Source organism: Scyliorhinus torazame, chromosome 14 (assembly GCF_047496885.1).
Source record: "Scyliorhinus torazame isolate Kashiwa2021f chromosome 14, sScyTor2.1, whole genome shotgun sequence".
In the NCBI taxonomy this organism is placed as follows: Eukaryota; Metazoa; Chordata; class Chondrichthyes; order Carcharhiniformes; family Scyliorhinidae; genus Scyliorhinus; species Scyliorhinus torazame.
The window spans coordinates 171941788-171969780 of record NC_092720.1 but is presented as its reverse complement, the minus strand read 5'-3'; the positions used below and the strand labels follow the sequence as shown (position 1 = coordinate 171969780).

At 48.7% G+C, this 27993-nt stretch overlaps 1 protein-coding gene across 1 annotated transcript in view; it reads left to right on the top strand.

Moving 5' to 3' along the window:
- Nucleotides 1-15087: 15087 nt before the first annotated feature.
- The window catches only part of LOC140390222 (zinc-binding protein A33-like), a 38990-nt gene continuing 26084 nt past the window's right edge, over nucleotides 15088-27993 (top strand). Inside the window, exons 1-5 of the mRNA XM_072475192.1 lie at nucleotides 15088-15680; nucleotides 20845-20940; nucleotides 21021-21254; nucleotides 23173-23195; nucleotides 23288-23433. Coding sequence (XP_072331293.1) covers nucleotides 15273-15680; nucleotides 20845-20940; nucleotides 21021-21254; nucleotides 23173-23195; nucleotides 23288-23433 — 907 coding nt within the window. The 5' untranslated portion in view covers nucleotides 15088-15272. The remainder of the gene's footprint in view (nucleotides 15681-20844; nucleotides 20941-21020; nucleotides 21255-23172; nucleotides 23196-23287; nucleotides 23434-27993) is intronic.

Genomic DNA, 27993 nt, shown 5'->3' with positions numbered 1-27993 from the left:
AGGTCCCTGATGCTGTGAAGCTACTGTGCACCCATGCATCATACATACAAATACATATAGCATACACATATTTATTTTCACAGACAGGCTTTAAGTGGTCTCCAGTGTGACACTAATCATATACATGTGAATGTATGAACAAGGGATGACTGTCTGTGTGGAGTTTGCACTCTCTCCCCGTTTGTGCGTGGGTTTCCTTTGGGTGCTCCGGTTTCCTCCCACATGTCCAAAGATGTGCAGGTTAGGTGGAATAGCCATGATAAATTGCCCCTTATGTCCAAAGATGCAGGTTAGGGCAGCACGGTGGCACAAGTGACTAGCACTGTAGCTTCACAGCGCCAGGGTCCCAGGTTCGATTCCCCGCTGGGTCACTGTCTGTGCGGAGTCTGCACGTTCTCCCCATGTCTGCGTGGGTTTCCTCCGGGTGCTCCGGTTTCCTCCCACAGTCCAAAGCTGTGCAGGTTAGGTGGATTGACCATGCTAAATTGCCCTTAGTGTCCAAAAGGGTTAGGAGAGGTTATTGGGTTACGGGGATAGGGTGGAAGATAGGGCTTAAAGTGGGTTGGTGCAGTCTCGATGGGCCGATTGGCCTCCTTCTGCACTGTATGTTCTATGTTCTATGCGCAGGTTAGGTGGGGTTATGGGATTATGGGGATAGGGCAGGGGAGTGGGCCTAGGTCGGGTATTCTTTCAGAGGACCGGTGCAAACTCGATGGGCCGAATGGCATCTTTCTGCACTGTAGGAATTCTATGGTTCTAAGTGAGTGAACATGTACATATTGTAAGAGGTGTGGATACAGCATGGAGCTGAGAGATAATTGTAAGAGGTGAGGATGCCATGCAGTGTTGTGGACAATCAAAAGGAATTTCCATAATATCTCAGTATTGTAACAAGTTAGACGTGGCAAGGGTAAAGTTGCAGTAAAGTTCTCAGTTTCTGGCAGCTTTACTGCCCTTTCAGGGTATTACACAAATGCAGGGGGAGACAGTGGTGTTGCGATACGGTCAGTTAATAAATCTGGAATTGAAAGCTAGTCAAATACCGATTACCGTTAAAAAAAAACTGGCTCACTAAGCTGCCATCCTTACCTGGCTGGCCTACCTGTAACTTCAGATCCACAGCAATATGGGTGACTCTTAACTGCTTTCTGAAATAGCCTAGCAGGGAATTCAATTTAAGCGCAAGTAAAGATGGGCAACAAATGCCAGCTTTGCCAGTGCTGCCCACATCCCAGGAAAGAAAGGAGAAGAAAAATGATCGCAAACTGTGCTTATGCAGGAAGGAAGGTGGCTGCTAGGATACTGGTCAGTTCCTGCCTTCCTGGCTGCCCTGGAGCAGATCATCATCCACGGCCATTGTCGCCCTTACCTCCAGCCTTTCCTAATTTTATCTCACCCGGTCAGTGCTGAAAGTCTCTCTTCCATTTTTCTATAGCTGAACACAGCCAACAGACTTGCAAATTCTGCTTTCATAGAACATAGAACATAGACCATAGAACGATACAGTGCAGTACAGGCCCTTCGGCCCACGATGTTGCACCGACATGGGAAGTCAAAAAACAAAAGCCATCTAACCTACACTATGCCATTATCATCCATATGCTTATCCAATAAACTTTTAAATGCCCTCAATGTTGGCGAGTTCACTACTGTTGCAGGTAGGGCATTCCACGGCCTCACCACTCTTTGCATAAAGAACCTACCTCTGACCTCTGTCCTATATCTATTACCCCTCAGTTGAAGGCTATGTCCCCTCGTGCTAGCCATTTCCATCCGCGGGAGAAGGCTCTCACTGTCCATCCTATCTAACCCCCTGATCATTTTGTATGCCTCTATTAAGTCTCCTCTTAACCTTCTTCTCTCTAACGAAAACAACCTCAAGTCCATCAGCCTTTCCTCATAAGATTTTCCCTCCATACCAGGCAACATCCTGGTAAATCTCCTCTGCACCCGCTCCAAAGCTTCCATGTTCTTCCTATATTGCGGTGACCAGAACTGTACGCAATACTCCAAATGCGGACGTACCAGAGTTTTGTACAGCTGCAACATGACCGCATGACTCTGGAACTCAATCCCTCTACCCATAAAGGCCAACACTCCATAGGCCTTCTTCACAACCCTATCAACCTGGGTGGCAACTTTCAGGGATCTATGTACATGGACACCTAGATCCCTCTGCTCATCCACACTTACAAGAACTTTACCATTAGCCAAATATTCCGCATTCCTGTTATTCCTTCCAAAGTGAATCACCTCACACTTCTCTACATTAAACTCCATTTGCCACCTCTCAGCCCAGCTCTGCAGCTTATCTATGTCCCTCTGTAACCTGCTACATCCTTCCGCACTGTCGACAACACCACCGACTTTAGTGTCGTCTGCAAATTTACTCACCCACCCTTCTGCGCCCTCCTCTAGGTCATTGATAAAAATGACAAACAGCAACGGCCCCAGAACAGATCCTTGTGGTACGCCACTTGTAACTGAACTCCATTCTGAACATTTCCCATCAACCACCACCCTCTGTCTTCTTTCAGCTAGCCAATTTCTGATCCACATCTCTAAATCACCCTCAATCCCCAGCCTCCGTATTTCCTGCAATAGCCTACCGTGGGGAACCTTATCAAACGCTTTACTGAAATCCATATACACCACATCAACTGCTCTACCCTCGTCTACCTGTTCAGTCACCTTCTCAAAGAACTCAATAAGGTTTGTGAGGCATGACCTACCCTTCACAAAGCCATGCTGACTATCCCTGATCATATTATTCCTATCTAGCTGATTATAAATCTTGTCTCTTATAATCCCCTCCAAGACTTTACCCACAACAGACGTGAGGCTCACCGGTCTATAGTTGCCGGGGTTGTCTCTACTCCCCTTCTTGAACAAAGGGACCACATTTGCTATCCTCCAGTCCTCTGGCACTATTCCTGTAGCCAATTCTACTTTCATTCTATTCTACTTCTAACTATTAAATGGTCCAAACCTCTGCAAATATCTCTGTATTTTAGCCTGCCTGAAAGCTCTTGGTTTCAGAACCTCTTCTGAGTTCAGCGGATTGAACTGTGGCGACTTGTACGTATCACATAAGGAGTGCCTCTCTCAGCTCTGTGTTTTTGGCTGTCTCTCTTCTCTGTGGGGAAAGGTAACATCTGTGCCAGTTTAATTTGTCTCTGTCCCTGGAGGAGAGAAAGCATCGTGTGTGGAAGAGCATCTTTGTGGGCAAATGAGCTTTCCCCGCTATAGCAATCATTTTTTTTAACTCTCCCAAGCCTTGAGCGGAATTAATCACCAATGTATTAATCAGCGAAAGGATTTGCTCTTTAGCCCTTGAGTATCACTGCAGAGGAGTGAAAATTTGTACAAACCACTGCAGAGACACCAGCTCACCGTAACCTAATCCTTCAAAACTTAATGTCTATTCAACCGGAGGCAACAATTAACAAGCGCCATGTGCTTTGAGTGAGGGTTAAGAACAAATCAGGCACCGATTAATTTGTGAATCGATGCTGAATACTTTGTAAAGAACAGTTGGACAGATTAGAGCTTCTTTATTGTTGAGCCTCAGAGACTTATAATATTCAGTCAGGGCACATGGCAAATGAGAGTTATATCGGTCAGGGAGGCAGTATTAGATGTGAACAGACTCAGGGGTGTCAGTGCAACAGGAGGGAAAGGTTGGAGAAACCTTTTCATTGAAATCATACAGCAATGATAAGGGCCAATCAGTCCATGGTGTTCAGGGAAATACTCTGCAATTAGTCCCACATCCCTCCAATGTTCTCCTTTTCAGATATATATCCAACTTCCTCTCAAAAGTTCCAATTGAATCTGTTTCCGTCACCCTTTTAGACAGCACATTCCAGATTCTAACAATTCGCTGTGCAAAAAAAAAGTTCCTCATCTCTCCCGGTTCTTTTCCTAAATATCTTAAATCTTGGTGTTCTGGGGCAGCACGGTGGCGCAGTGGGTTAGCCCTGCAGCCTCACGGCGCCGAGGTCCCAGGTTCGATCCTGGCTCTGGGTTACTGTCCGTTTGGGGTTTGCACATTCTCCCTGTGTTTGCGTGGGTTTCGCCCCCGCAATCCAAAAGATGTGCAGGCTGGTGGCTTGACTACGCTAAATTGCCCCTTAATTGTAAAATATTAATTGGGTACACTAAATTTATAAAAAAATAAATTTAAAAAAATCTTGGTGTTCTGGGGCGAAATTCTCCCCAAACGGCGCGATGTCCGCCGACTGGCGCCCAAAACGGCGCAAATCAGACGGGCATCGCGCCGCCCCAAAGGTGCGGAATGCTCCACATCTTTGGGGGCCGAGCCCCAACATTGAGGAGCTAGGCCGGCGCCGGAGGGATTTCCGCCCCGCCAGCTGGCGGAAACGGCCTTTGTTGCCCTGCCAGCTGACGCGGAAATGACATGTCGGGGCGGCGCATGCGCGGGAGCGTCAGCGGCCGCTGACAGTTTCCCGCGCATGCGCAGTGGGGAGAGTCTCTTCCGCCTCCACGGTGGAGACCGTGGCGGAGGCGGAAGGGAAAGAGTGCCCCCACGGCACAGGCCCGCCCGCGGATCGGTGGGCCCCAATCGCGGGCCAGGCCACCGTGGGGGCACCCCCCGGGGCCAGATCGCCCCGCGCCCCCCCCAGGACCCCGGAGCCCGCCCACGCCGCCTTGTCCCGCCGGTAAATAGGTACACTAATTTACGCCGGCGGGACAGGCAATTTCTCGGCGGGACTTCGGCCCATCCGGGCCGGAGACTCGAGCGGGGGGCCCGCCAACCGGCGCGGCCCGATTCCTGCCCCCGCCGAATATCCGGTACCGGAGACTTCGGCAACCGGCGGGGGCGGGATTCACGGCGGCCAACGGCCAGTCTCCGACCCTTTGGGGGGGCCGGAGAATGACGCCCCTGATCACCAACCCTTATTTACTCAATTAAAACCTCACATACTATCCACCCCTATAACCCCCCCCTCCCCCACCACCCCTTAAACATGACATGACCATCACTGAATCCTCTGAGGGTTACCATTGACCAGAAATTGAACTGGACAAGCCATATAAATATTCCAGCTGCAACAGCAGGTCAAAGGTTAGAAATCCTGTAATGAGTAACTCACCTTGTGACGCCCCAAAGTCTGTCCGCTACCTACAAGTTAGGAGTGTGATAGAATATTCCCCACTTACCTGGGGACAACACCCCAACAACACTCAAGAAGCATCCCCACTTGATTGTCATCCTGTGATGAACGGTTACTGTAACACTGAACCCTTGTCATCATGTAAGGTGATGTCCCCTTTAAGACCGGGCTTGGAACCCTGGGGACCTCTGCCTCCGCCCATCTGAGAGCCGTATATAAGGGGCCGCCTTGTGGGCAGTGCAGCAGTTAGCACTTGTCTCGGCACTAGTCTAGTTCTTAGTTTATTAAAGCCTTCTTTACTGTTTACACTCTAAGCGTCGTTATTGAGGGCACCACACATCCATTACACAAATTTCACCAAGGTTCCTTAGGCAGCACCTTCCAAATGCACGACCACTACCATCCCGAAGGAAAGAGCAACAGATACCTGGGGACCCCACCACCTGGAAGCTCCCCTCTAAGCCACTTACCATGCTGACCTGGAAGTATGGGACAAAACCCTGGAACTCACTCGCTAACAGCACCGTGGGTGTACCTCGACCACATGGACTGCAGCGGCTCAAGAAGGCAGATGGACACCACGCAAGCGCAATTAGCGATAGGCAATAAATGTTGGCCTAGCCAGCGATGCCCATATTACATGAACAATAAAAAAAACAATTTGGGTGTGATTCTCCGGCCTCCTTGCGCTCTCGCTCAAGCGAAACAAGGCCAGTGAACAGCAGTAGAGGCCTGAAATGAGAACCGTGCCAGGCGGCAAACAGTTTGTGATGCAAGTGCCCCGCTCCCTGAGGCATAATCGGGATCTCGCTGTAGCATGGCGAGAAACCAATTATCACCACTTAAGCCCTAATTCCATACAATTAACGAGAGTCACACCATTTCCAACAGCCTCCCGTGATTCATCGGCCATCCCAACAAGTGGTCACGCTGGTGCCGATTAGTATCCTTTTGAAAAATGTGAACCTGGCGGAAGGACTTCAGTGTGGAGCTGAGGAGGTGAGTAGGTTGTGGGGCCCCGCTGCAGAGGTGGGCCGCCATGGGAGGGCAGGGTTCAAGTGCTGGGGGGGATGCAACCGCACACAGCACCACCATGCCAACCCCTGAATCATGTTTACCTGTTCCAGAGGCAACCTTTGCCCTTGCCCGCCTGCCCCACTGCCCACCCATAACCCCCACCAACTGCCGAGGCCTCTGGCCGTGTGGCTGAAGGCTATTGCTAATAGGGAATTGGCAATCATGATTAAACGAGCACTTCACACAACCCAAGTGGATTCCTGTGGGCGGCGTGCCATGTAGCATGTGGGAGTCATTGCCGAGCTTCCCAGTCACATCTTGATGCATGAACACTGCGGGAGACAACACCACACACGCAACAGCCAACATCCGAACACCCAGGTAATGGGACACAGCTCCGGGGACAAGTCCACGGCCGGAGGGTAGGTGAGTGACACCGGGAGGGGGGGATGGCTGAAGACATGGGTCAAGGGCTCGGAGGTCGGCCCGCATTGCAGAAGAAAGTGACAGAGGCATCATACTGGTTGTGCATAAGGGTGTTTATTGTGTGTAATAAGTCCCCACCTCTGCGGCATCCACCAGCCTCCATGTTGATAACTGCTCTGTCCTCGGCCACCCCAGTTACCTCCAGGATTCTTATAACCGGCACCACAATGCCAGTCTGGGCCCTCTCCCGCCGATTGTGGGAGAGCTTTTCCTGAGGAGACACAGAGAGCGCATCGTTAGCCCCATGCGTGGTTCCCAGTGGTGGGAGGTGGATGTGTGAAGGAAGGGTTGAGGGGATTGAAGGGAGAGGGGGGTGGAAGGAGGGATGGGGTTTGCATAGAAAGTTAGGGGGTGGATGCTCACGTGGGGGCGGAAAGGTCTCGGCGGAGGGGGGAGGGTTGTGGGGGGTGTTGATGTCTACTCACTCGTGCTGCCCGGTGTAGATTGTATTTTTAAAAATAAATTTAGAGTACCCATTTATTTATTTTTCCAATTAAGGGGCAATTTAGCATCGCCAATCCACCTAACCTGCACATCTTTGGGTTGTGGGGGTGAAACCCACACAGACATGGGGAGAATGTGCCAGCTCCACACGGACAGTGACCCAGGGCCGGCATTCGAACCCAGGTCCTCAGCGCTGCAGTCCCAGTGCTAACCACTGCGCCACATTCTGCCTTCCGGTGTAGATTGGTGGCCTTTTTCTGGCACTGGAGGCCAGTCCTCCTGGTCACACACCCGGCGCTTACAGCCGCCACCTCCTCGTTCCAGGCAGCACTGGGTGCCGTGTGACTGACCCTCCGGGACCCTCAGGGGAACAGGCCATCTCTCCTGGCTTCCACTGCATCCAGGAGTCTGCCGACATCCCATCTCCGAATCTAGGGGCCGGTCTCCTGGGCCTTGTTGCGAGCTGGTTTGGATTGGCTGCGCAAGATCTGTTTAAGTGCTGCTTGACCTTGTTAGCGGGGCGTTGGCGAGCGCAGTGCTGGTGAGTCAGCTGGCGAGCCTTCAACTGTGGCGAGAAGCCCTTGAGGCCTCGTTAAGCGGATCAATTAACGTTGAAAAGCGTTGCCGGCCTCACTGGACTGTCTGCTGGGAAACACGCGGCAGTTCCTGCTCGCCAGGCACACTTAGAAATCTTTCCGGAGAATCGCGCCATTTGATTACATCTCCTCATAACCTCCACTGCTCTTAGGATAACATTGCTAACTAATTTACCCTCTCCAAAGACATGAGGCGGGATTCTCCGTTGCCTGACGGCGATATCATAATCGGCGATCGGGTGGAAAATCCCTTCCGACGCACAAGTGCCGGTTTGACGCCAATTTGCGAGTCTCCGCCCCCTCCGAAATGTCGAAATGGCGTCATTGCATCGTTCGCCACACGCCGTTGGAATGCCGTTGGTGTGTCTTCGGAAGGCCCCAAGACACAGTCTTCCACCCTCCTGGCCAACAACTTAGCCAACATTTTCACATCCGTGTTAAATAGTGATATTGATCTATATAACGCACATTCCACCGAGTCCTTCCCTTTTTTCAGGATTCGTGTGATTACTGCCTGCGACATTGTCTCCGGCAACTCCTTCTTCTCCAGTGCTTCATTGATCGCTCCCAACAGGTGTGGTGCCAGGTCCATCGCAAATTCCTTCTAGAATTCCGCTGGGTACCAATCCGGCCCAGGGCCTTCCCCAACTTCATACCCCTGTACTATCCAGCACCTCCCTCAGCCCCAGGGGCTCTTCGAACGTCTGCCTCTTTGCTTCCTCCACCTGGGGAAATTCCAGGTCGTCCAGAAACCGTCCCACGTCCTGCTCCTCTCCCCCCGGGTCCACCTCGTAAAGTCCTTGGTAGTACTCCCAAAATGCCTCGTTTATCTTCCATTGCTCCGACACCACATCCCCAGCCCCAGTCCGGATCTTCAATATTTCCCTGGACGCAGCCTGCCTCCGCAGCTGGTGTGCCAGCCTGCGGCTCACCTTCTCCCCATGCTCATATTGCATCCCTCTTGCCCTACACAATTGCCCTACCGCCAACCCCGTTGTCCGCCTGTCAAATTGCCCCTGCAACTTTTTCCTCCTCGCCAATCCCTCCACAGTGGGCACCCGCGAATATTCCCTGTCCACCTCCACTATCTCGCTCACTAGACGGTCATGTTCCTCTCTCCTTTCCCTATCCACATGAGCCTTAAACAAAATAATTTCCCCCCCGGGCTACTACCTTCAGTGCTTCCCAGAAAATGGCAGTCGACACCTCCCCATTCTGATTCAACTCCACATACTCCGAAATCGCCGCCCGCATCTTGTCACAAAAAACTCCAACCGCCAACAACCCCGAGTCAAACCTCCATCCCGGCCTCTGCTCTTGTCTCGTTCTAAAGCGAATCTCCAGCCAGTGGGGCGCATGGTCCGAGATAACTATCCCCACATACTCTACCCCTTCTACCCCAACCAAAATCTCCCGACTCACTACAAAGTAATCAATCCACAAATACACCTTATGGACGTGTGAAAAGAAGGAATGCTCCCTTCCCACTGGGTTCTGAAAACGCCATGGGTCCATCATACCCATCCTCTCCACAAACCCTCCCAGCTCCCTTGCCATTCATACCAAACCTATCGACCTGGGGCTCGACCTATCCACCTCAGCTCCAGGACACAGTTCATATCTCCTCCCATGGTCAACTGGTGCGTGGCCAAATCCAGGATCGCTGTCATAAAACCCACACCCGCACTGCTGCCTCACAACGTCAGAGACCCTGGTTCGATTCCAACATTGGGTGACTGTTGTGTAGAGTCCGTGCCTGCGTGGGTTTCCTCCGGGTGCTCCGATTTCCTTCTACAGTCAAAAGATGTGCAGGTTAGGTGGATTGGCCATCCTAATTTGCCCCTACATGGGGATATGGGGATAGGGCGCAGATTTAGGCCTTGGTAGTGTGCTCTTTCAATGGGTCAATATAGACTCAAAGGGCCGAATGGCCCATTCTGCACTGTAGGGATTCTGGGCGGGATCCTGCCTTTTGGGGACTAATTCCCCATGCCCGCCGGAAAATGGGCAAGAATCACTCCGGACATTTTCCTCAAAAGTCCGGGGTGATTCTCCATTTTCCAGGGGGCTAGCAGGGCCCTGGTGTGCGTCCCACAGCTCAGGCTGCCGGCGGGGCCCTGCTGTCGAGACCATGCGGCCGGGCATGCGCATGGCAGCTGCAAGCGGGTCCGCGCATGCGCAATGCGGCCCACTTTGGTGCAGGCGCTGCCGACATGGCCGACCCACACAGCGGTCCCGCGCGGTTTAAGGTGGGTCCTCCCAGATCGTGATAGCCCCCGATCGTGGGCCTGGCCATGGCTGAGGCCCCCCCGGAGTCAGATTCCCCCCGCCACCCATCAGGACCACCACCACGGCCGCGGGTCCGAGCTCCCATCAGGTGGTATCAGATGTAAACCACATCGGCGGGAGTTCGGCCGGTTGACTGCGGAGAATCTCCGTGGGAGCCTCTTTCAGTGGCCCCCGACCGACGCTGCGTCGACCGCGCGCTCGCAACTGCCGGGCCCGCAGAGAATTGCGGAAGTGGCGTTGCGCCGGTTTTCCGGCGTGAACGGCTATTCTCCACCCCCGCGCCGGGCGCGATTCCGGCGCGGAGGTTCGGAGAATACCGCCCTCTATTTTTTTGAAATTAGCACAAGGATTCAGCAAATCCCAGCAACGAAATAAAGATCAGAAACTGTGGCTTTATGATAACCTGTTGTCCCCCTCGGTCGAACCATAGAATGACTAACGTACAGAAAGAGGCCATCGCGTCAACGCTGGCCTCTACGCCGTCCTCTGAGCAGCCAGCCAATGACCCGCGCCAATGCATTCCAATCAATGGAGTGCGACAACGGCCGAGATTTCCTGGGCCCACTGCGGCATGTCACGCTACAGTAGATTCATTGGGCGGGGTGTCCCCCCTGCACCCGCCCCCCCCCCCCCCCCCAACCCCGGGACAGAGGAGGCAGCCCACTGTTGGCCAGCAGTGTAATTTTCCGGTCCCGTCACTGTCAATGGAATTTCCCATTGAATACACCAGCCCCCAACTCCCCCGACAGGAAACGTGCAGCGCAGGTTCACCCTCGGCGGGTCCAGAAGATCCAGTCAGCGCGAACAGCTGGAAAGTTCCGACCACTGACTTATGGCGGAACCAGGCAATCCCTGCAGTGGCAGGTTGGGTCGGTCTGGTAAATCAAGCCCAATGACAGCTGTTAATCCATTCAATTGAAACAAGCCTCTGTTATGGAGATAACCAGAGAATAATAAAGACTCTTTTTCAATGATTTCATGGGATGTGAGTGTTACTAGTAAGGCCGACATTTGTTGTCCATCCTGGCTTGTCTTGTGAGGAAACGTTGGACACATTGAGCTTGTCTCCGCTAGAGTGTAGAAGAGGGGTGACTTGATTGAGGTATATAAGATCCTGAATGGTCTCGACAAGGTGGATGTGGAAAGGATGTTTTCCTCTTGTGGAGAAACCAGAATTAAGGGATACTAATTTAAAATTAGGGGTCGCCCTTTTAGAACAGTGATGAGGACAAGTATTTGCTTTCAGAGGGTTTTGGGTCGTTGGAACTCTGTCTCAGAATGCAGGGGTCATTGAATATATATTTTTTTAATTTAGAGTACCCAATTATTTTTTTTTCAATTAAGGGGCAATTTAGCATGGCCAGTCCACCTAACCTGCACATATTTGTGTTGGAAACTGAAGTGTTGAAGGACCAATATCCTGGGATTTTTCCGGATTGTGTAGTAACAAGGTCGCAAAGTCACAGGTTAAGACAAGAGGAGAAATCAAAGAGTGAAGATGAAGTTGAAGTGCATGTATGATTTGTCAAAGGATAGTGGACATGTTTTCACGGTGGGTAGAGGCTTTTCTACGGTGGGCATGAGTTTTAAGGATACAAAATAATAACGTTTATTTACTATAACAATATATATATAACAGTAGCAGTAACTTCCCTTGCTACCTTCTCCTTCCTGCTGGTTCCTGAACTGGCCAGCTTATTTATACTAGGAGTTTCTCCGCCCCCCTCATTGGGGAAGTTCATACTCCCATAGGATTGTGGGATAGTCATTAGTCCCCAGCCAATCATAAGTAGGCAGGTTATAACATCCCCCCCCCCCAAAGTCCAAGGAATCCACCGAAGACCCTGGTGAAGGAAGGCGTCGAACTCGTTTGGCCGCAGGCCGGACGCCATTTGCACGCGGCGTTGGATCAGGCGGCGTGTAACGAGACGGAGACCGGCGCTTCCATGATGAATGGCGCGGTTGTACATCCACGGCCTGTGGACCCGAGGATTCCCCCTCTGATTCATCCTGTGTCTCCATCTCGGAGTCAGAGTCTGCTGCCTCCATCATGTCAGCGTCTCTATCTCCATTCGGTCCCGTAACGACCTGCGCAGGCTTCGAGTGAGGCACCAGTAGAAGATTTTGAGGACTACCTTCCCTTGTCTCTGGTCTTTGCGGCTGTTGAAATGAGCTCCGGGGGCGGGGAATCTTTTGAGGGGATGATCTTCTGGACCGGACGTGGTCTACATGTTTTCGTTGGAGACAACCCTGGGCTTGCACTTGGTAAGATATAGGGCCCGTTTGGCGAAAGATTACACCAGGAACCCATTGGGCACCACCAGCAAAATTCCGCACGAATACTGGGTCACCGGGTGCAAACTGCTGAATCGGACGATGCCGAGATAATCCCATCCTCGTCGCCAGTTTTGTAAGGGCCACGAAGAATCCAGCACGAGTTTTAAGGATACAAAATAATAACGTTTATTTACTATAACAATATATATATAACAGTAGCAGTAACTTCCCTTGCTACCTTCTCCTTCCTGCTGGTTCCTGAACTGGCCAGCTTATTTATACTAGGAGTTTCTCCGCCCCCCTCATTGGGAAAGTTCATACTCCCATAGGATTGTGGGATAGTCATTAGTCCCCAGCCAATCGTAAGTAGGCAGGTTATAACAGGTAAATATTCTGGTAGCAGAGAATGGTTAAAGGAAATAATACCTAGGTTTGGGATACCAATGGGTATTAACAGTGACAAGAGAACTCATTTCAGTAGCAAATTGACCAAAGCCCACACAGAAGACATGGGATTTGATTGGAAATTGCAAACAATATCAGCCACAATCCTCAGGAATGGTGGAAAGGGCGGATGGAATCATTAAAACTGCAGTTACAAACGTGTGTCAACAAAATGGGCTGCTATGGCCAGATGCCATACGCATAGTAATGTATGCCCTGCAAAATCAGAGAAATCATAATACGGGTTTAACCCCGTCTGAGATATTAATGGAACGTCCCATGACAACTGGAACTAAACCCCCAATGACTCCAGCGGCAGTAGCCTTAATATGGGCAGGTGAGGCATCACTAAAATATGCCCAGGACATGTGTGAAACCGCTGAAAAAATTAATTAAAAAAACATGAAAAGATGCGACAGGCTCAGATGCATCCAAAAGAGGGAAATACCCACCCTTTAAACCTGGAGATCAAGTGTATGTGAAAGCACTAAACAAAGATTATTTTTCTCCTCGGTGAAATGGACCCTACCAAGTGCTGCTAACAACCCGAACAGCCGTAAAAGTAAAAGAAAAGCCCGATGGGATCCACGCAACACGTTGGGAGTACTTTGAGAGTACTAGCGAAACGCTAACCTGAAGAGAATGACGGCATTGATGTTTTTATATTATCATATTAATCCAACATCATGTGGAGGGTAAACTGCATACTAATACCTTAATATACATGTCTCACTCATACGCAGAGAGGGTAAATAAATTTGGTTGTTCGGTTTGTACACAAATTCCCAGGTGCTTGGGGGAGGGCTGGTGATTGCGACCTATCACAATCACCAGCAAAGAGATAGCAGAATGGACTCAAAGGCAAAATAGTACAGGACGTGGTGAAGATACACAGAATATATTAGATTGGCGATTAGCTGGATACGATATGAATAGGTTTGAGGAATGGTGGCAGCCTAGGTTTAATGTAACACGTCAAACGCCCTGTTTGATCCTTCTCAATTACACTGGAGTCCCAAAGGGTAGCATATGCTTTAGGAAACATAAAACATATGGGACCTACTCAGTCGGCACAAGTCAGTGTGATCAGACCTTGAATTGGCAACCCCCTATGTTCCATCTTACAGCTGAAGGATTATACATCTTGATTGGTCAGGAGTTGAAAATCAAACTAATGGAGGCTCCTGGGCAGGGGATCGATTAGACTAATGATGACTGATAGTAAAGGAAACCTGACCGCATATAACGGCACATATTTTATCTGTGGCCACACCAGAAAATTGGGAAGGCTCCTGCTATTTAGGATATGTAGTCCCTTATGTGCACCACGTCCAGCAACTGCAGGACCATCCCCATCACAGGACGACACACAGTGTTATGACATGTGCACAAATGCTGGCAATAATGATACCACCATTAGGAATAGCCACTAATGCATACGAACTACTCGAACTACGAGACATCCTTGAGCAGGTAGCTAATGACACTACAGAAGCTGTAAACCAGATAGAAACTGCGATGGTTGCTATAAGAGCGGTTGTCCTGCAGAATAGAATGGCTCCTGATTTCTTGTTAGCTGAAAAGGTAGGTACTTGTGCCCTGATTGGCAGTGACTGCTGCACATACATCCCTGATAACTCAGAAAAATTGATAATCTGGTGGATCACATTCATGGAGAGGTAACAAGATTACACGAAAATGAGGGATGAGACTTTGGCTTTGGATGGTCAGATCGTCAGGACAGAGGATTGTGTTCTGGATTATAATCGTCATTGTAATCTTGATTGTCGTATGGTTACTGTTTTAATAGTGCGCAAGATATTTTTATTGTACTAACACGGGAGAACAGCCCTAGCCACCTTGCCTTCTTGCTACCAGCTCATAACATGCAGGGAACTGTCATACATCCGTTCCCCTTACGTTATAAACCACCCTTCTCTACGGAGGACATGATAATTTACTAAAAGGTGTTGATCAAAAGATCAACAAGGAGAGAATTGTGGAAGGGAAGTTAATGAGTTACCAATTTAGAAGCATGCTGAGAATATTGAATATATTTTAACACTGCTTTTAGCGAAAATAAGTAGGTCAAGTAATGTAAACTAAATACTGCTTAGTATTTTGTACTCTGCATTATTATGGTAATAAGTTGTTCTTCCGAAGGACAACAAAATGCGTACTCGAATTGTTTTTAAACCAAGGGCAAAACATTCATATTTCCTCTTGTGTATGTTCCCAAGCTTTATCTCTTCAAAGTTGTTTATTTCACACTATAAATATAATGGTTTTTGACTGCATAACTCAGAGTGCAGTGCCTTGGCTTTGCAGGTGAAACACTCTCTCCACAAGTATATTTGTGCAAATAAATTTCCTTAAATCGAACCTCGAGTTATTTGTCTTTATTATGATTTCCACGACAGCTTTACATGAATGGACATTCCGAGAAATAAAGATTTTGCCGGACACTTTTGCCTGATGGCAGTGCTCCTTCAAGAGGACAAATTTGGAAGTGAGCCTCATAATAAATTGAAAAATGAAACTGAAATTAAACTGAGTGACAGAATAAGGAGCAGCAACTGAGATGGCGACCTGTGAAGCGGTGTTAACCCTGAGCGAGGATTTAACCTGCTCCGTCTGTCTGTCTCTGTTTGTGGAGCCGGTGCGGCTGGACTGTGATCATAACTTCTGTAAATCCTGTATCCAGAAGTGTTGGGAAAAGCAGCGTCAGGCTGTGTCCTGCCCGGAATGTCGGTTGGTTCTGCCCCGAGGAAGTTTCACCAGCAACAGGGTGTTGGCCAATCTCTCTGAAAAAGCCAGGCAGCTGGAGCTGAAACTGGAGGGAGATTGGTCTCTGTGTGAGGAACACTGGGAGAAGCTGATCCTGTTCTGCGAGGAGGATGAGATGCTGATCTGCGCCAGTTGTGTAGGTTCTCCCTCACACTCAGCCCACAGGTATCAACCTCCACAAATGGCCGCTCACATATACAAGGTATGAGGACATAGTGAGTTACCCGCCTCCACTCTTCATTGTTGTTCGCTGGCCAGAATATGGGCAGTTTGAAATTAATGGACAAATTGTTGCTCAGTCCTCTGGTTTGTTCACTTTCAACACTGTCATTTCAACGGTGAGGCATTAGAAAGTGAGGAGTCTGCCTGTATTCTGTACACTAATCTGTAAATATGCTAGCACTTCTGTCTAATTCAGTTTCATTTCCCTGTTTCCTCTGGCACACAGGCTGTGTTTACACAACTGCTGTGTAGGCTGAGCTGCCAATTCTGAGTGAATGTATTTGATAAGACCACAAGCTACCGCCATTGGTTGCCTGACATGTCCATCCTCATGTGTACGGTCTTCCCTGCCAATAGGAAAATGGACAGACTCATTATCGAGTTGGATGTTTATTGACTCTCAGTTAAACAGGTTATTTCCCAATTGATGATATGTTTACAACCAGAAAAACAAATGTGTTCAAAGGGAATAAAAGAAAAACTCATAATGTTTGTAAATTATGTTTTTTCTCCGAGTCGTTCGCAGCAGAGTCCTGGAGATTAAGCGCCAGTTCCTGGAGATCCCAGGACACAATGCGAAGGTTGGTAACTCTAGCTGTGGCATACCACAGGCTTTAGAAATTTTCCTTCATTGCCCACTGTGGGCAGAATTGAATAACTTCATCCCAGGGTGAGTTTGGTGGCAGGGGGCATCTGAACAGGGGGGTGGCAGGTGGGGACCCTGCCATCTTGCCCCGACTGAGTCTGTGGTGGACAGGTCCTGCTGTAAATTGAGGCCATTAAAGTGGGAAACAAGTACAGAGCATGCAAAACAAATTCTTGTGAGGTTATTTGCAAGGTCTCAGTGGGGGTTCCCATTCACTCAGTACCTGATTGAGGGACCCAGCACTCGGGTGCAGTGGCCTGCTCAGAGCTAATGCTGGCCCATGTGGCCAATCCTGTACCCACAATCCCCCCCTCCCATCATGCAACTGAGCACGGGTGATCCTGGTGTGTGAATTACTTGTGGCAGCCACTGTATTCCCAGTGGCGCCGCTGAGCAACGTAATGCACAGCTGCTGGTCGCTGATTGGTTGTCAGCTATCGGAAGGCAAGACATCAACTAATTAGACTAAAAGAAACAAATTCAGGGACAAATTAAAAGGGGCCGCTCATGTTAGGGGTACTGCCCAAACAAAACAAAGATCAACGGACACTTGTCAAACATCAAATCAAGGTGCGGTTAAGAGGATCAATAAAGATCTCCACCCCTGGAAGGGGCCATCGGGCACAGAACCAGGTCTCCTTGATCCTGGTGAAGGACCACCACTGTCCCGATTGATTTGAAATCCCGAAAAGTGGAGACACAAGGCTCCCGCCTGCTCACTAACCAATGGGGAGGACCTCAACCATCTCCATTAAATACCACATGACTCAGGAGTGAGAGCGCGGGGTTGAGTTGCTGAGTTGGGACAGCTTTGTTGTTGGTGAAGCCACTCTACTTTCAGCAACCTTTTTGCCATGTTTGATGGAAGCAGTAATCCGGCCTCAGACCGCATTTCCTTGGAACAGGTTCACTGAACTACAGCAGCAAAAACAATTCCTTCTCACACCATTTATCAGGCCTCTAATCTGATCTTAAGCCTGTCCTGCCCAACAGTCTGCAGTCTCCACTGCTAATTCAGAGTTTGCAACCACAATACCTCCACTGCCACTCTATCGGGTGGATCATGGCTTGAGAGTCCCGACTGTTTTGTCATGTAGCTTTAAGTAAGTTTATTTCATTGTACACTGCATATCTACCATTACTGTGATTTAATATGGCTTTAACTGAAGGTGTCCATTTTCGGAGAGCTGGAAGGTACAATTCCACAACGACAGGAAGCTAGGAGGCGCCAAAGTTCCTTGACCAGGGGCGTCATTCTCCGCCGGCGGGAGTCTCCGTTCTGCCGGCGCCCGGGGGGTTTCCCGACGGCGTGGGGCTGCCCCACAATGGGAAACCCCATTGACCGGCCGGTGTTACGGAGACTCCCGCCGGCCGGTCGGCGCAGAAATGGGGCGGGGCGGGTAGGAGAATTTCGCCCCTGATTCCCGACACCGCAAATTTGAAATTGCAGGCAGAATGAAGATGGTCACATATTGTGCCGGTTTCAGCTTAACAAAATAAGTGATAACCATTTGCTGGTTCATTCCTCCGGACAATGCCTTGACCAATCTGAATTAAGCTGCCTGGTTTAAATTTTAACTAATGTACTGCAGTTAACAGACAGTCACCATCAACTGGTGCATTCTGTATAGCAACACCTCTACCAATCAGAGTCCATTGGCAACCCATCATCACTCTCTTCTCAAACAGTATAAATTTGTTGTTCTCCCTTGCATTGTATTCTTGTGAATTGCCCTGATGAGAGCAAGATGGAAAGCTTCGGCAAAACTCTCTCCTTTTTTCAGCCAATCTCAAATTTAAAATTCTCAACCACATGTTCAAAACTCTTCATACTCACCCCTCCCCTAGACCTGCAATTTTTCCTGGCCCCACAACCATCAGAAACAACAATTGTATTTATGGAGCACCTTTCTGCCAATAAAACATCTCAAGGAACGTCATAGGATCATTATTTAGCCAAGAATGACACTGAGCTGCATATGCAAGATGATTAAAAACTCCATCACAGAGAGAGGTTTCAAGAAATGTCTTAGAAGTGAGCTGGGGAGGAAGAGCTGAGAATTTAGGACTGACAAGAGAAATGTCTTCACTCAAAGGATTGTGAATCTTTGGGATTTTCTACCCCAGAGGGATGTGGACTCTCCATCGTTGAGTATATTCAAGGATGGGATCGATAGATTCATGATTTTCTCAGAAAATACAGGGGCATGGGAAAGGGCAGGAAACTGGAGATGAGGCAGGTAATCAAGTCTTATCATATTGAATGGAGCAGGATTGAAGGATTAATCATGTTGTTCTGGTTCCTACTTCTTTTTTTTAGTAAATTAAGAGTACTCAATTATTTTTTCTCCAATTAAGGGGCAATTTAGCATGGCCAATCCACCTAACCTGCACATGTTTTGGTTGTGGGGGTGAAGCCAACAGACCTGGTGAGAATGTCTGGTTCCTATTTTTTAATGCTCTTAGTTTCTTAACTATTCATGTTACAAATTGCACATTTTAATCATTCTGAGTAAATTTGTTACAGGATTTATGAATGACTGCCTTATGTTGGTGACTATTTGTTATTGATTGATTGATTGATTGTCACATGTACCGAAGTACAGTGAAAAGTATTTTTCTGCAGCTAAGGGGACGTACACAGTACGTACATAGTGGACAAAAAGAATAATCAACAAAGTACATCGACAAATAAGTAATTGGTTACAGTACAGACCAAGGGCCAAACAAAGCAAATACATGAGCAAGAGCAGCATAAGGTGTCGTGAGTAGTGTTCTTACAGGGACCAGATCAGTCCTAGGGAGACTTGTTGAGGAGTCTAATAGCTGTGGGGAAGAAGCTGTTCCTATGTCTGGATGTGTAGGTCTTCAGACTTCTGTATCTTTGCCTGATGGAAGGGAAGAGGGAAAAGCCTGAGTGTGAGGGGCCACTGATGATTCTGTCTGCCTTCCTGAGGCAGCAGAAGGTGCAGACAGAATCAATGGAAGGGTGGTGAGCTTGTGTGATGCGTTGTGCTGAGCTCACCACACTCTGCAGTTTCTTGCGATCTTGGACCGAACAGTTGCCATACCAAGCTGAGATGCAGCCAGATACGATGCTCTCAATGGCACATCTGTAGAGGTTTGTGAGAGTCGATGCAGACAGGCCAAATTTCTTTACCTTCCGTAGGAAGTAGAGACATTGTTGGGCTTGTTAAAGTGGCCTCACAGGTTGAAACATCTTCCCCTGACAATTGCCTTATCAAATCTATTCATGTATTCTACAAACAACCTGGGGCGACATTCTCCGACCCCCTGCCGGGTCGGAGAATCGGCGGGGGCTGGCGTGAATCCCGCCCCCGCCGGTTGCCGAAGTCTCCGGCACCGGAGATTCGGCGGGGGCGGGAATCGCGCCACGCCGGTTGGCGGGCCCCCCCCCCCCCCCCCCCCGCTCGATTCTCCGGCCCGGATGGGCCGAAGTCCCGCCGATAAATTGCCTGTCTGCCGGCGTAAATTGAACCACCTACCTTACCGGCGGGACAAGGTGGCGCGGGCGGGCTCCAGGGTCCTGGGGGGGACGCGGGGCGATCTGGCCCCGGGGGGTGCCCCCACGGTGGCCTGGCCCGCGATCGGGGCCCACCGATCCGCGGGCGGGCCTGTGCCATGGGGGCACTGTTTCCCTTCCGCCTCCGCCACGGTCTCCACCTTGGCGGAGGCGGAAGAGACTCCCTCCACTGCGCATGCGCGGGAAGCTGTCAGCGGCCGCTGACGCTCCCGCGCATGCGCCGCCCGGAGATGTCATTTCCGCGCCAGCCGGCGGGGCACCAAAGGCCTTTTCCGCCAGCTGGCGGGGCGGAAATTCCTCCGCCGCCGGCCTAGCCCCTCAATGTTGGGGCTCGGTCCCCAAAGATGCGGAGCATTCCGCACCTTTGGGGCGGCGCGATGCCCATCTGATTGGCACAGTTTTGGGCGCCAGTCGGTGGACATCGCGCCGTTTCCGGAGAATATCGCCCCAGGTGTTGGTTTGAAGCTGTCCCTGGTCAATACTTTTCACTCTGCCTTTTATAAAGTGCCCGTGTCCACATGTTAACATTCCCTGAACACCTCCTTACAGTTAGATTTTGATTTATGGTCACGTGTATCGAGGTACAGTGAAAAGTATTGTTCTGTGTACAGTCCAGACATCATTCCATGCATGAAAAACATAAGAACTACGATAAATACACAATGTAAATACATAGACATCGGGTGAAGTATACAGATTATAGTGTTACAACAGTAGAGAAGATGCGCAGAGAGATCAGTTCAATCCATTAGAGGGTCATTCAGGAGTCTGGTAACAATGGGAAGAAGCTGTTTTGAATCTGTTATTGCCCGTTCTCAGACTTTTGTATCTTCGACCCGATGGAAGAGTTTGGAAGAGAGAATAACCCTGATGGGAGGGGTCTTTGATTATTCAGTTTGTGATATAACAGCAGACATTACAATGACTCTTGCTGAGATCTCAATCCTTTTCTAGGACCATCTGAAATTATCCTTGGATTCCACGGAGACTGAAAAGAAAAATCAAAGTGAATTAAAACAGCAGCAGGAACGGGAGATTTCAGAACTGGAGGTGAGGATTACTTCAGTTCCTGTTAAACACTGAAATCCTTTAACAACCCGCTGTTTAAATGATCTCTCTCACTGTCATAGGAACTCACTGGATCCATGGAGAAAGACATCTCTGCACAATTTACTAAAATCCATCAATATCTTGAAGACAAAGAGAAACATTTAATCGAAGAGCTGAGGACACAAAAGGAGGAAGATCTGCGAGCAATGGAAGAGAATTTGAGAAGAATTGAAGAGGAACTGGCGTCACTTGAGGAGAAGATATCAAATCTTTCTGTAGACATCAAGCAGCAAGACTGTATTGCTTTTCTCAAGGTGACTCGTTATAACTCAATCCCAAGCTGTTGCCGTGGTTGTAAACAATGTTTTATAACAGGGCTCAAACTCAATCTCAACAATGCACAGCGTACAGTATGACTGAGGACTAACAGGTATCACTCAGGATTGAGATCGGAGTGTCAGAGAGATTGTACACAATCTGGCTGCAGTGTAACTGGAACCAAAATGGAAGGGAAGAGATACACTGCTTCTTAAACAATCTTCTTTAGCCCGTCTCCTGTGTCTCCTCATGGATTTGTTTGTCACTAAGACTGAGGCCATCTGATCAGTTGCCTCTGCTACCTTTCTGCCTTCCCCTAGCCCACTAAGTTGCTCCTCCCACAGCCCTATGCCTGAATATTTTTATTTCTTCCCTTTCTCTCCAATTTCCACTTAGGCATCTCAAGTTGCAACTTGTCTGTGAAACCCACCCTCCATACTAACCATTCTGAAATGTTGACCACCCGACTTCCCCTCCGGACCCATGTTAGCTTATTATGTTAATGTTTCCCATGAGCAGCACGGTGGTGCAGTGGATAGCACTGCTGCCTCATGGTGCCGAGGTCCCAGGTTCGATCCCGGCTCTGGGTCACTGTCTGTGTGGAGTTTGCACATTCTCCCCGTATTGCGTGGGTTTCGCTCCCACAACCCAAAGATGTGCAGGGGTAGGTGGATTGGCCACGCTAAATTGCCCCTTAATTGGAAAAAATTAATTGGGTACTCTAAATTTAAAATAAAAATGTTAATGTTTCCATTTTTTCCTATGGTGTTCACACTCTTCAAATCTTCCTCTTCCTCCTTGAAAATTGTTGTAACCCCCATGAGGACCATCGGAAAACAATCATCAATCTTCCTGTGGGACTAATGGAATATGAGTTCCCTAGGTAAGGGGCGGAGGCCAACCGCTTGGGGCTCATTAAGGCAGGGGATAAGAATAGGCCCAACTCAGGCTGATCTTCCCAGCCAGATCTACACTGGGAGTCAGGTGCTGTACTAAGCATGTAATTGTAAATAAATTCACCTTTGTTCACGACAGTTCCCTTATGAAGTTTTATAAAAATAAAACACCTTGTCTCTCCATCAAAGAACAAAGAACAAAGAAATGTACAGCACAGGAACAGGCCCTTCGGCCCTCCAAGCCCGTGCCAACCATGCTGCCCGACTAAACTACAATCTTCTACACATCCTGGGTCCGTATCCCTCTATTCCCATCCTATTCATGTATTTGTCAAGATGCCCCTTAAATGTCACTATCGTCCCTGCTTCCACCACCTCCTCCGGTAGCGAGTTCCAGGCACCCACTACCCTCTGCGTAAAAAACTTGCCTCGTACATCTACTCTAAACCTTGCCCCTCTCACCTTAAACCTATGCCCCCTAGTAATTGACCCCTCTACCCTGGGGAAAAGCCTCTGACTATCCACTCTGTCTATGCCCCTCATAATTTTGTAGACCTCTATAGGTCGCCCTTCAACCTCCTTCGTTCCATTGCAAACTATTCTATCTCCAACCTTCCTTTCTTCTCCAAACACTTTGAATGTGTTGTCACCTCCCAAATTCATCCCCATCTTTCCTGGAACTCAATGCCTGGGTTCTTCCAATGGGTGTTTGTCTCTGCCATAGTACAAGACAGCTCTTATCACAGTGACAAATGGTATCTCGTGATCCTGTGGACATGACAAAAAGTCCCTCCTCAACCTCCTTGACCTCTCTGGCGTCTTCCACATGGCTGACCACACCATCCTCCACCAGCCCCCTTTGAAAGGGATGGGACTGCATCCGCCTGGTTCCATTCTTATCTATCAAATCACAGCCATCTTCACATTCTATAAAAATCACTAAATGCACATCACTAAAAATTATAAACTAAACAGCATCATATATTTATTGAAATGTTTCTGATTCTCTGTCCTGCAGGAACTGAAAAGATACAGAGAAAGGTGAGTGTCTAATCCAAACTCTCACACGGTTTTACACTGTTTTTACAGTCTGTATCCAGCAGTGGTTGATCAAATCAATCCCATTCAAACAGGTACCTGGATAAAGAGGAAAAAAGGGAAGATGCAGAGAGAGGTGAAGATGTAGAGATACGGATGGTTTCCAGACAGAAATACACAGGATTTCGAAGCCCATTACTGTACACAGTGTGGAAGGGAATGAAACAGATCATCTCTCCAGGTAACAAACCCCATAGTGTTCGTTTTCTGTACAGTTTCCAGCTCTCTCGTCCTGAAGGAGCGGCTTGGATACTGGTCATGAGAGCAACAGCATTTGGGACCTCATTCAAGGGACCATTTTTGTCTGGGACCTGAGATTGAGAGACTTAAGAATGAGGGGATAGAATTGCTACAGTGTCCATTGAGTCTGCACCATCCCTCCGAAAGAGCACTCCACCCAGGCCCACTACCCCGCCCTATATCTGTATCTCCACCTAACCTGCACATCGTTGGACTCCAGGGATAATTTAGCATGGCCAACCCACCAAACCTGCGCATTTTTGGACTGTGAGAGGAAACCGTAGCACCCGGAGGAAATCCACACAGACACGGGGAGAAAGTGAAAATGCCACACAGTCGCCACCCAAGGCCGGAATTGAACCTGGGTCGCTGGTGCTGTGAAGCAGCAATGCTAACCACTGAGCCACCGTAGGCTGTCCCGGATCAGAACATCTTCTTATTTGGCACCCAGTCTCTCAGACCGTCCAGTGAGGCCCACTGAACAGTGATCTGCATGTGATGCCTCGCTAATTGTTTGCCTCTGCGTCCCATAAAACGGAACAGTGATGAGGGGAACACAAGAAGGCCATTTAGTCCCTCAAGACTCTTTGGTAAATTCAATGCAATTGTGATTGATCTCCAACCCAACTGTATATCTTTGCCAGTTCCTCATATCACTACATACATTTGGTTAAAAATATATTAACTTCAGTTTTAAAATTAACCATTGAGCTCCAATAATTTGCCATTTTTCAGAATGAGTTTCAAATTTCTATTGTCCCTTCTGTGTAGATGTGTTTCCTAATTTCACTCCACTAAATTCTGGCATTTAAAAAATACAATTCTCTCAAGCCATTGATTCCCCAAACAGTGAAAATAGTATATTTGTTCACACTATTTTACGAGGGCTAAGAAACAATAGCGATACCAAAACATTTCTTGTATTCTAAGACCATAAGACCTCGGAGCAGAAGTAGGCCATTCGATCCATCGGGTCTGATCCACCATTCAATGACTGATCTGATATGGTACTCCTCAACTCCACTTTCCGCCTTATCCCCTCGAACCTTTAATTCCCTGACTGATTAAAAATCAGTCTATTGCAGCCTTGGACATACTGAACGACCCAGCATCTACAGCTCTCTGCAGTAAAGAATTCCACAGATTCACTCCACACTGAGTAAAGAAATTCCTCCTCATCTTTGTCTTAAATGGATAACCCCTTACGCTGAGATTATGCCCTCTGGTCCTAGACTTTCCCACAAGGAGAAACAAACCCTGTCATGCTCCCCTGAGAATCCTATATGTCTCAATAAAGCCACCTCATTCTTCTAAACTCCAATGAGTACAGGTCCAACCAGCATAACCACCCATAAGAAATTTCCTCCATACCCGGGACCAAACAAGTGAACCTTCTCTCGACTGCCTCCAATGCCAGTATATCTTCCCTTCAATAAGGCGACCAGATCTGCTCTCAGTATTCCAGGTCTGGAATTCCATAGGCTGCCAGCTGGTGGGAAAAATGCAGAGGAACCAATTTGTATGGAAATTTCACAGAAGAGCTATAATTATAGAGTGGTTATAATGGAGAGAGTTCAATGATCCAAGTACAGACTGGGATAGCAACTGTTTAAAGTCTGAAGAGGAGAAGAATTCCTCGAATGTGTCCAGGGAATGTTCTATGCTTCAAGTCCAAAGAAATGAAAAGCATTTCTGACCTTTTTTGTGGGAATGAAGTGGGATCATTGGATCAACAGGGAACATTAAGGGGGTGTTAATCATTGTATCGCAGGATTCAGATTGGCTATGGAAATGGACACGAAATATCCAGAGTAAGGGTAATTATTGTAGAGGGTGCCATCTCCGCTACTCCACTACTGGGCCGATATCTGGGGTTTGAATATCTGTGTGTGTCTCTCTCCAGCTGGCACTGAAACTTCAGAGGCCAGGGGATGTCACACTGGGACACTTCCACTGAAGAGAGCACTGATTCAAGCCTGCCGTTTATTCCTAACCGACAGCCTGAGACTTATATCACACAGATCTCCAGACCCCTACCAATGCCCAGGTGATTCTCTCTCTTGCCGGTGGTGCAACACCCACCCGGTTCCTACTCCACTAGAGTAGCTTTCCCAAGAGAGAGAATAGGACACTGCTGTTTATTTCCTAACCAGCAGTCTGTCCTGAGTGAATCGCTCAAGATGACCCTCGATTCCTGAACCCGGAATTAAGGTGAGGAGTATTTTAACAATGACTTGGTCAGAGATCGCTGGTGAAAGATTGAAGAATTTAAACGACTCCAATTATCATCAAATCAAGGTTTATTGCAAAACCCAGGTCAAAATCATCAACAGAAGAAACACAATAAAATCTTATGCTCTAATACAAACTAAGTCTATTCAAAAGTAATATAGCGGACACAACGAAAATTCTTATGATTACACAGTTTTTAGCAATATCACAAGGCACAAAACAAGTTCCCTTCCCCAAAGCCTCAACCACTATTAAAGTCAAGGGAGTTTCGCAAGCTGCTGCAGGGTACTTACGGTCACAGGCTGCAGAGGTCAAGTCAGGGGTGCAGAGGTCGAGCCAAGAACGAACAGCCCCCCAATCGGAAACACAGCCCCTTTTATATTGTTTTACCTGGCTTTGTTCTGTGATCGGCCAGCCCCTTTTGCATTGAAAAAGGTAAGATTTAAAGTTCCCGCTGGTCCCGCCCCCTTTGAGCCGGTCAGAGCTGTATGTTTCCGGGTATTCCTCGCAGGTCCGCCCCTTCCAGCTAGGCAGACCTGCGCGATTTGAATTTGGCGCTGGCTCCGCCCCCTCCTTCCAGTGAGTTTCTGCCGGTAGCTTCTGTCAAGATTGGAGTACCTCCCCCAGGTCCGCCTCCAACTTGGTTTTTTTCTACCGCTCCGCGATTTGAATTTGGCGCTGGCTCCGCCCCCCTCCTTCCAGTGAGTTTCTGCCGGTAGCTTCTGTCAAGATTGGAGTACCTCCCCCAGGTCCGCCTCCAACTTGGTTTTTTCTACCGCTTATCTTCTAGGGGCTTTTCCAGCGCAATATGCTGAACCCAGACAGTCTGTTTCCTAGGATAACGAGGTTAGGCTCTCTTGTGGAGAATTTCAGTGTCTTCCAGCTGCTCCGGAGATGGCTGCTATTCTCACCTCGCTATGTTGATGGGGTGTTAATTGGATTCTGCTCTGGTGGAGGCCAGGTCATTTACATTTGCATGGGGCTATGACCATCCCATTGTCCTGCTTGCATGCAAGCCTCCTGTGTATTCCTGTGCCCCTTTGTCTGTGTTTTGATGTTATCTTGTTGTCTGGCTCCTTCTTCCTTGTAGCTCCTAGGGGGGTGTTTGTAAATATTTATGTACTTATGTCCCTACTCAGCTCAGCGGACCAAGCCTGCTGGGAAAACTGGTTCTGTTCTCTTGGCTGAAAAGTCAGTTTACAGTCTCTGAGTTTTTATGCTTGGGCAGTTCCAAAAGGGCCGAATTGCCCGAAAACCTTACAGATGCCCCTTCGATACGTCCCTACCTGCTTGGACCGTATCGACACAGGTGAAGGGCAATTATTTCCTTTTGTGTGGACCGTAGGTCCCCCCCCTCAGCAACATGCGAAATTACAATTCCCAAGACAGTTCCCTTAATCTAGGCTACCCCTGGTTTCAATGAAAGGGAAAGACAAGACCATATCTAATTTAAACACACAGTAACCTATACACATTTCACCGGAACCCCAAACGTAAGGGTCCCTGTACATATATTACAATCAAATAACTGAAACCCGCGCTGCACACAACTATTTACACTACGACTTTTCTTTTGTACTCAGCGTCTTCCCGAGGACCCGATGAAGGCTCTTCATTTTCCTCAGTCGTCGGTACCTGCAGCTGAGGCAACATAAATATAAAAGTACGAACACTTGTAAAACCACTAACAAGTGTGAGGCTATTCGGATCCAGGCTGGGATCACAATCCATGATCCCATGTTCCACCAGTCCGGGGCTTTGAGATCTGTAATTTCATGATCAATGTTTTGGGTTTTTTGCTCTAAGGAGAAAAAGTGTCTTTGTGAAACTTCCACAGCTTGCAATAATACCCTTAGGTCTTCCTTAACCGGGGGAATATCGTACCCAAAACGGGCCACATATTCTTGTATGTTAGTAGTGTTTTCCCGTACCGAGAGGTGAACTGAGGAGGGTCGTGGAATGGGCAGTATTCGTTGCTGTGCCACCTGGACCTCTGCCTTGGGTTTAAAACAGAAGCTGCTGTGCAGTATCGGACACCACTGCTGTGGCCCATGTTGATACTGCTGGGCTCCAGTGGTGACACAGTATGTCCCACTTCCTATATATGCCACCTGGGGCTGGACATGGCTCGCTGCCATTGCCTCCATGGTGCAGTTAATAGGTTCTGCCCCAACAGTCCTGAACCCGCACTGGGGTCGCGCCTCAGTGCCCAGGTGCTGAGGGCACAGGATTACCTGCGCTCCCCGGCTCCGGCAGCCCGAGAGGTCAA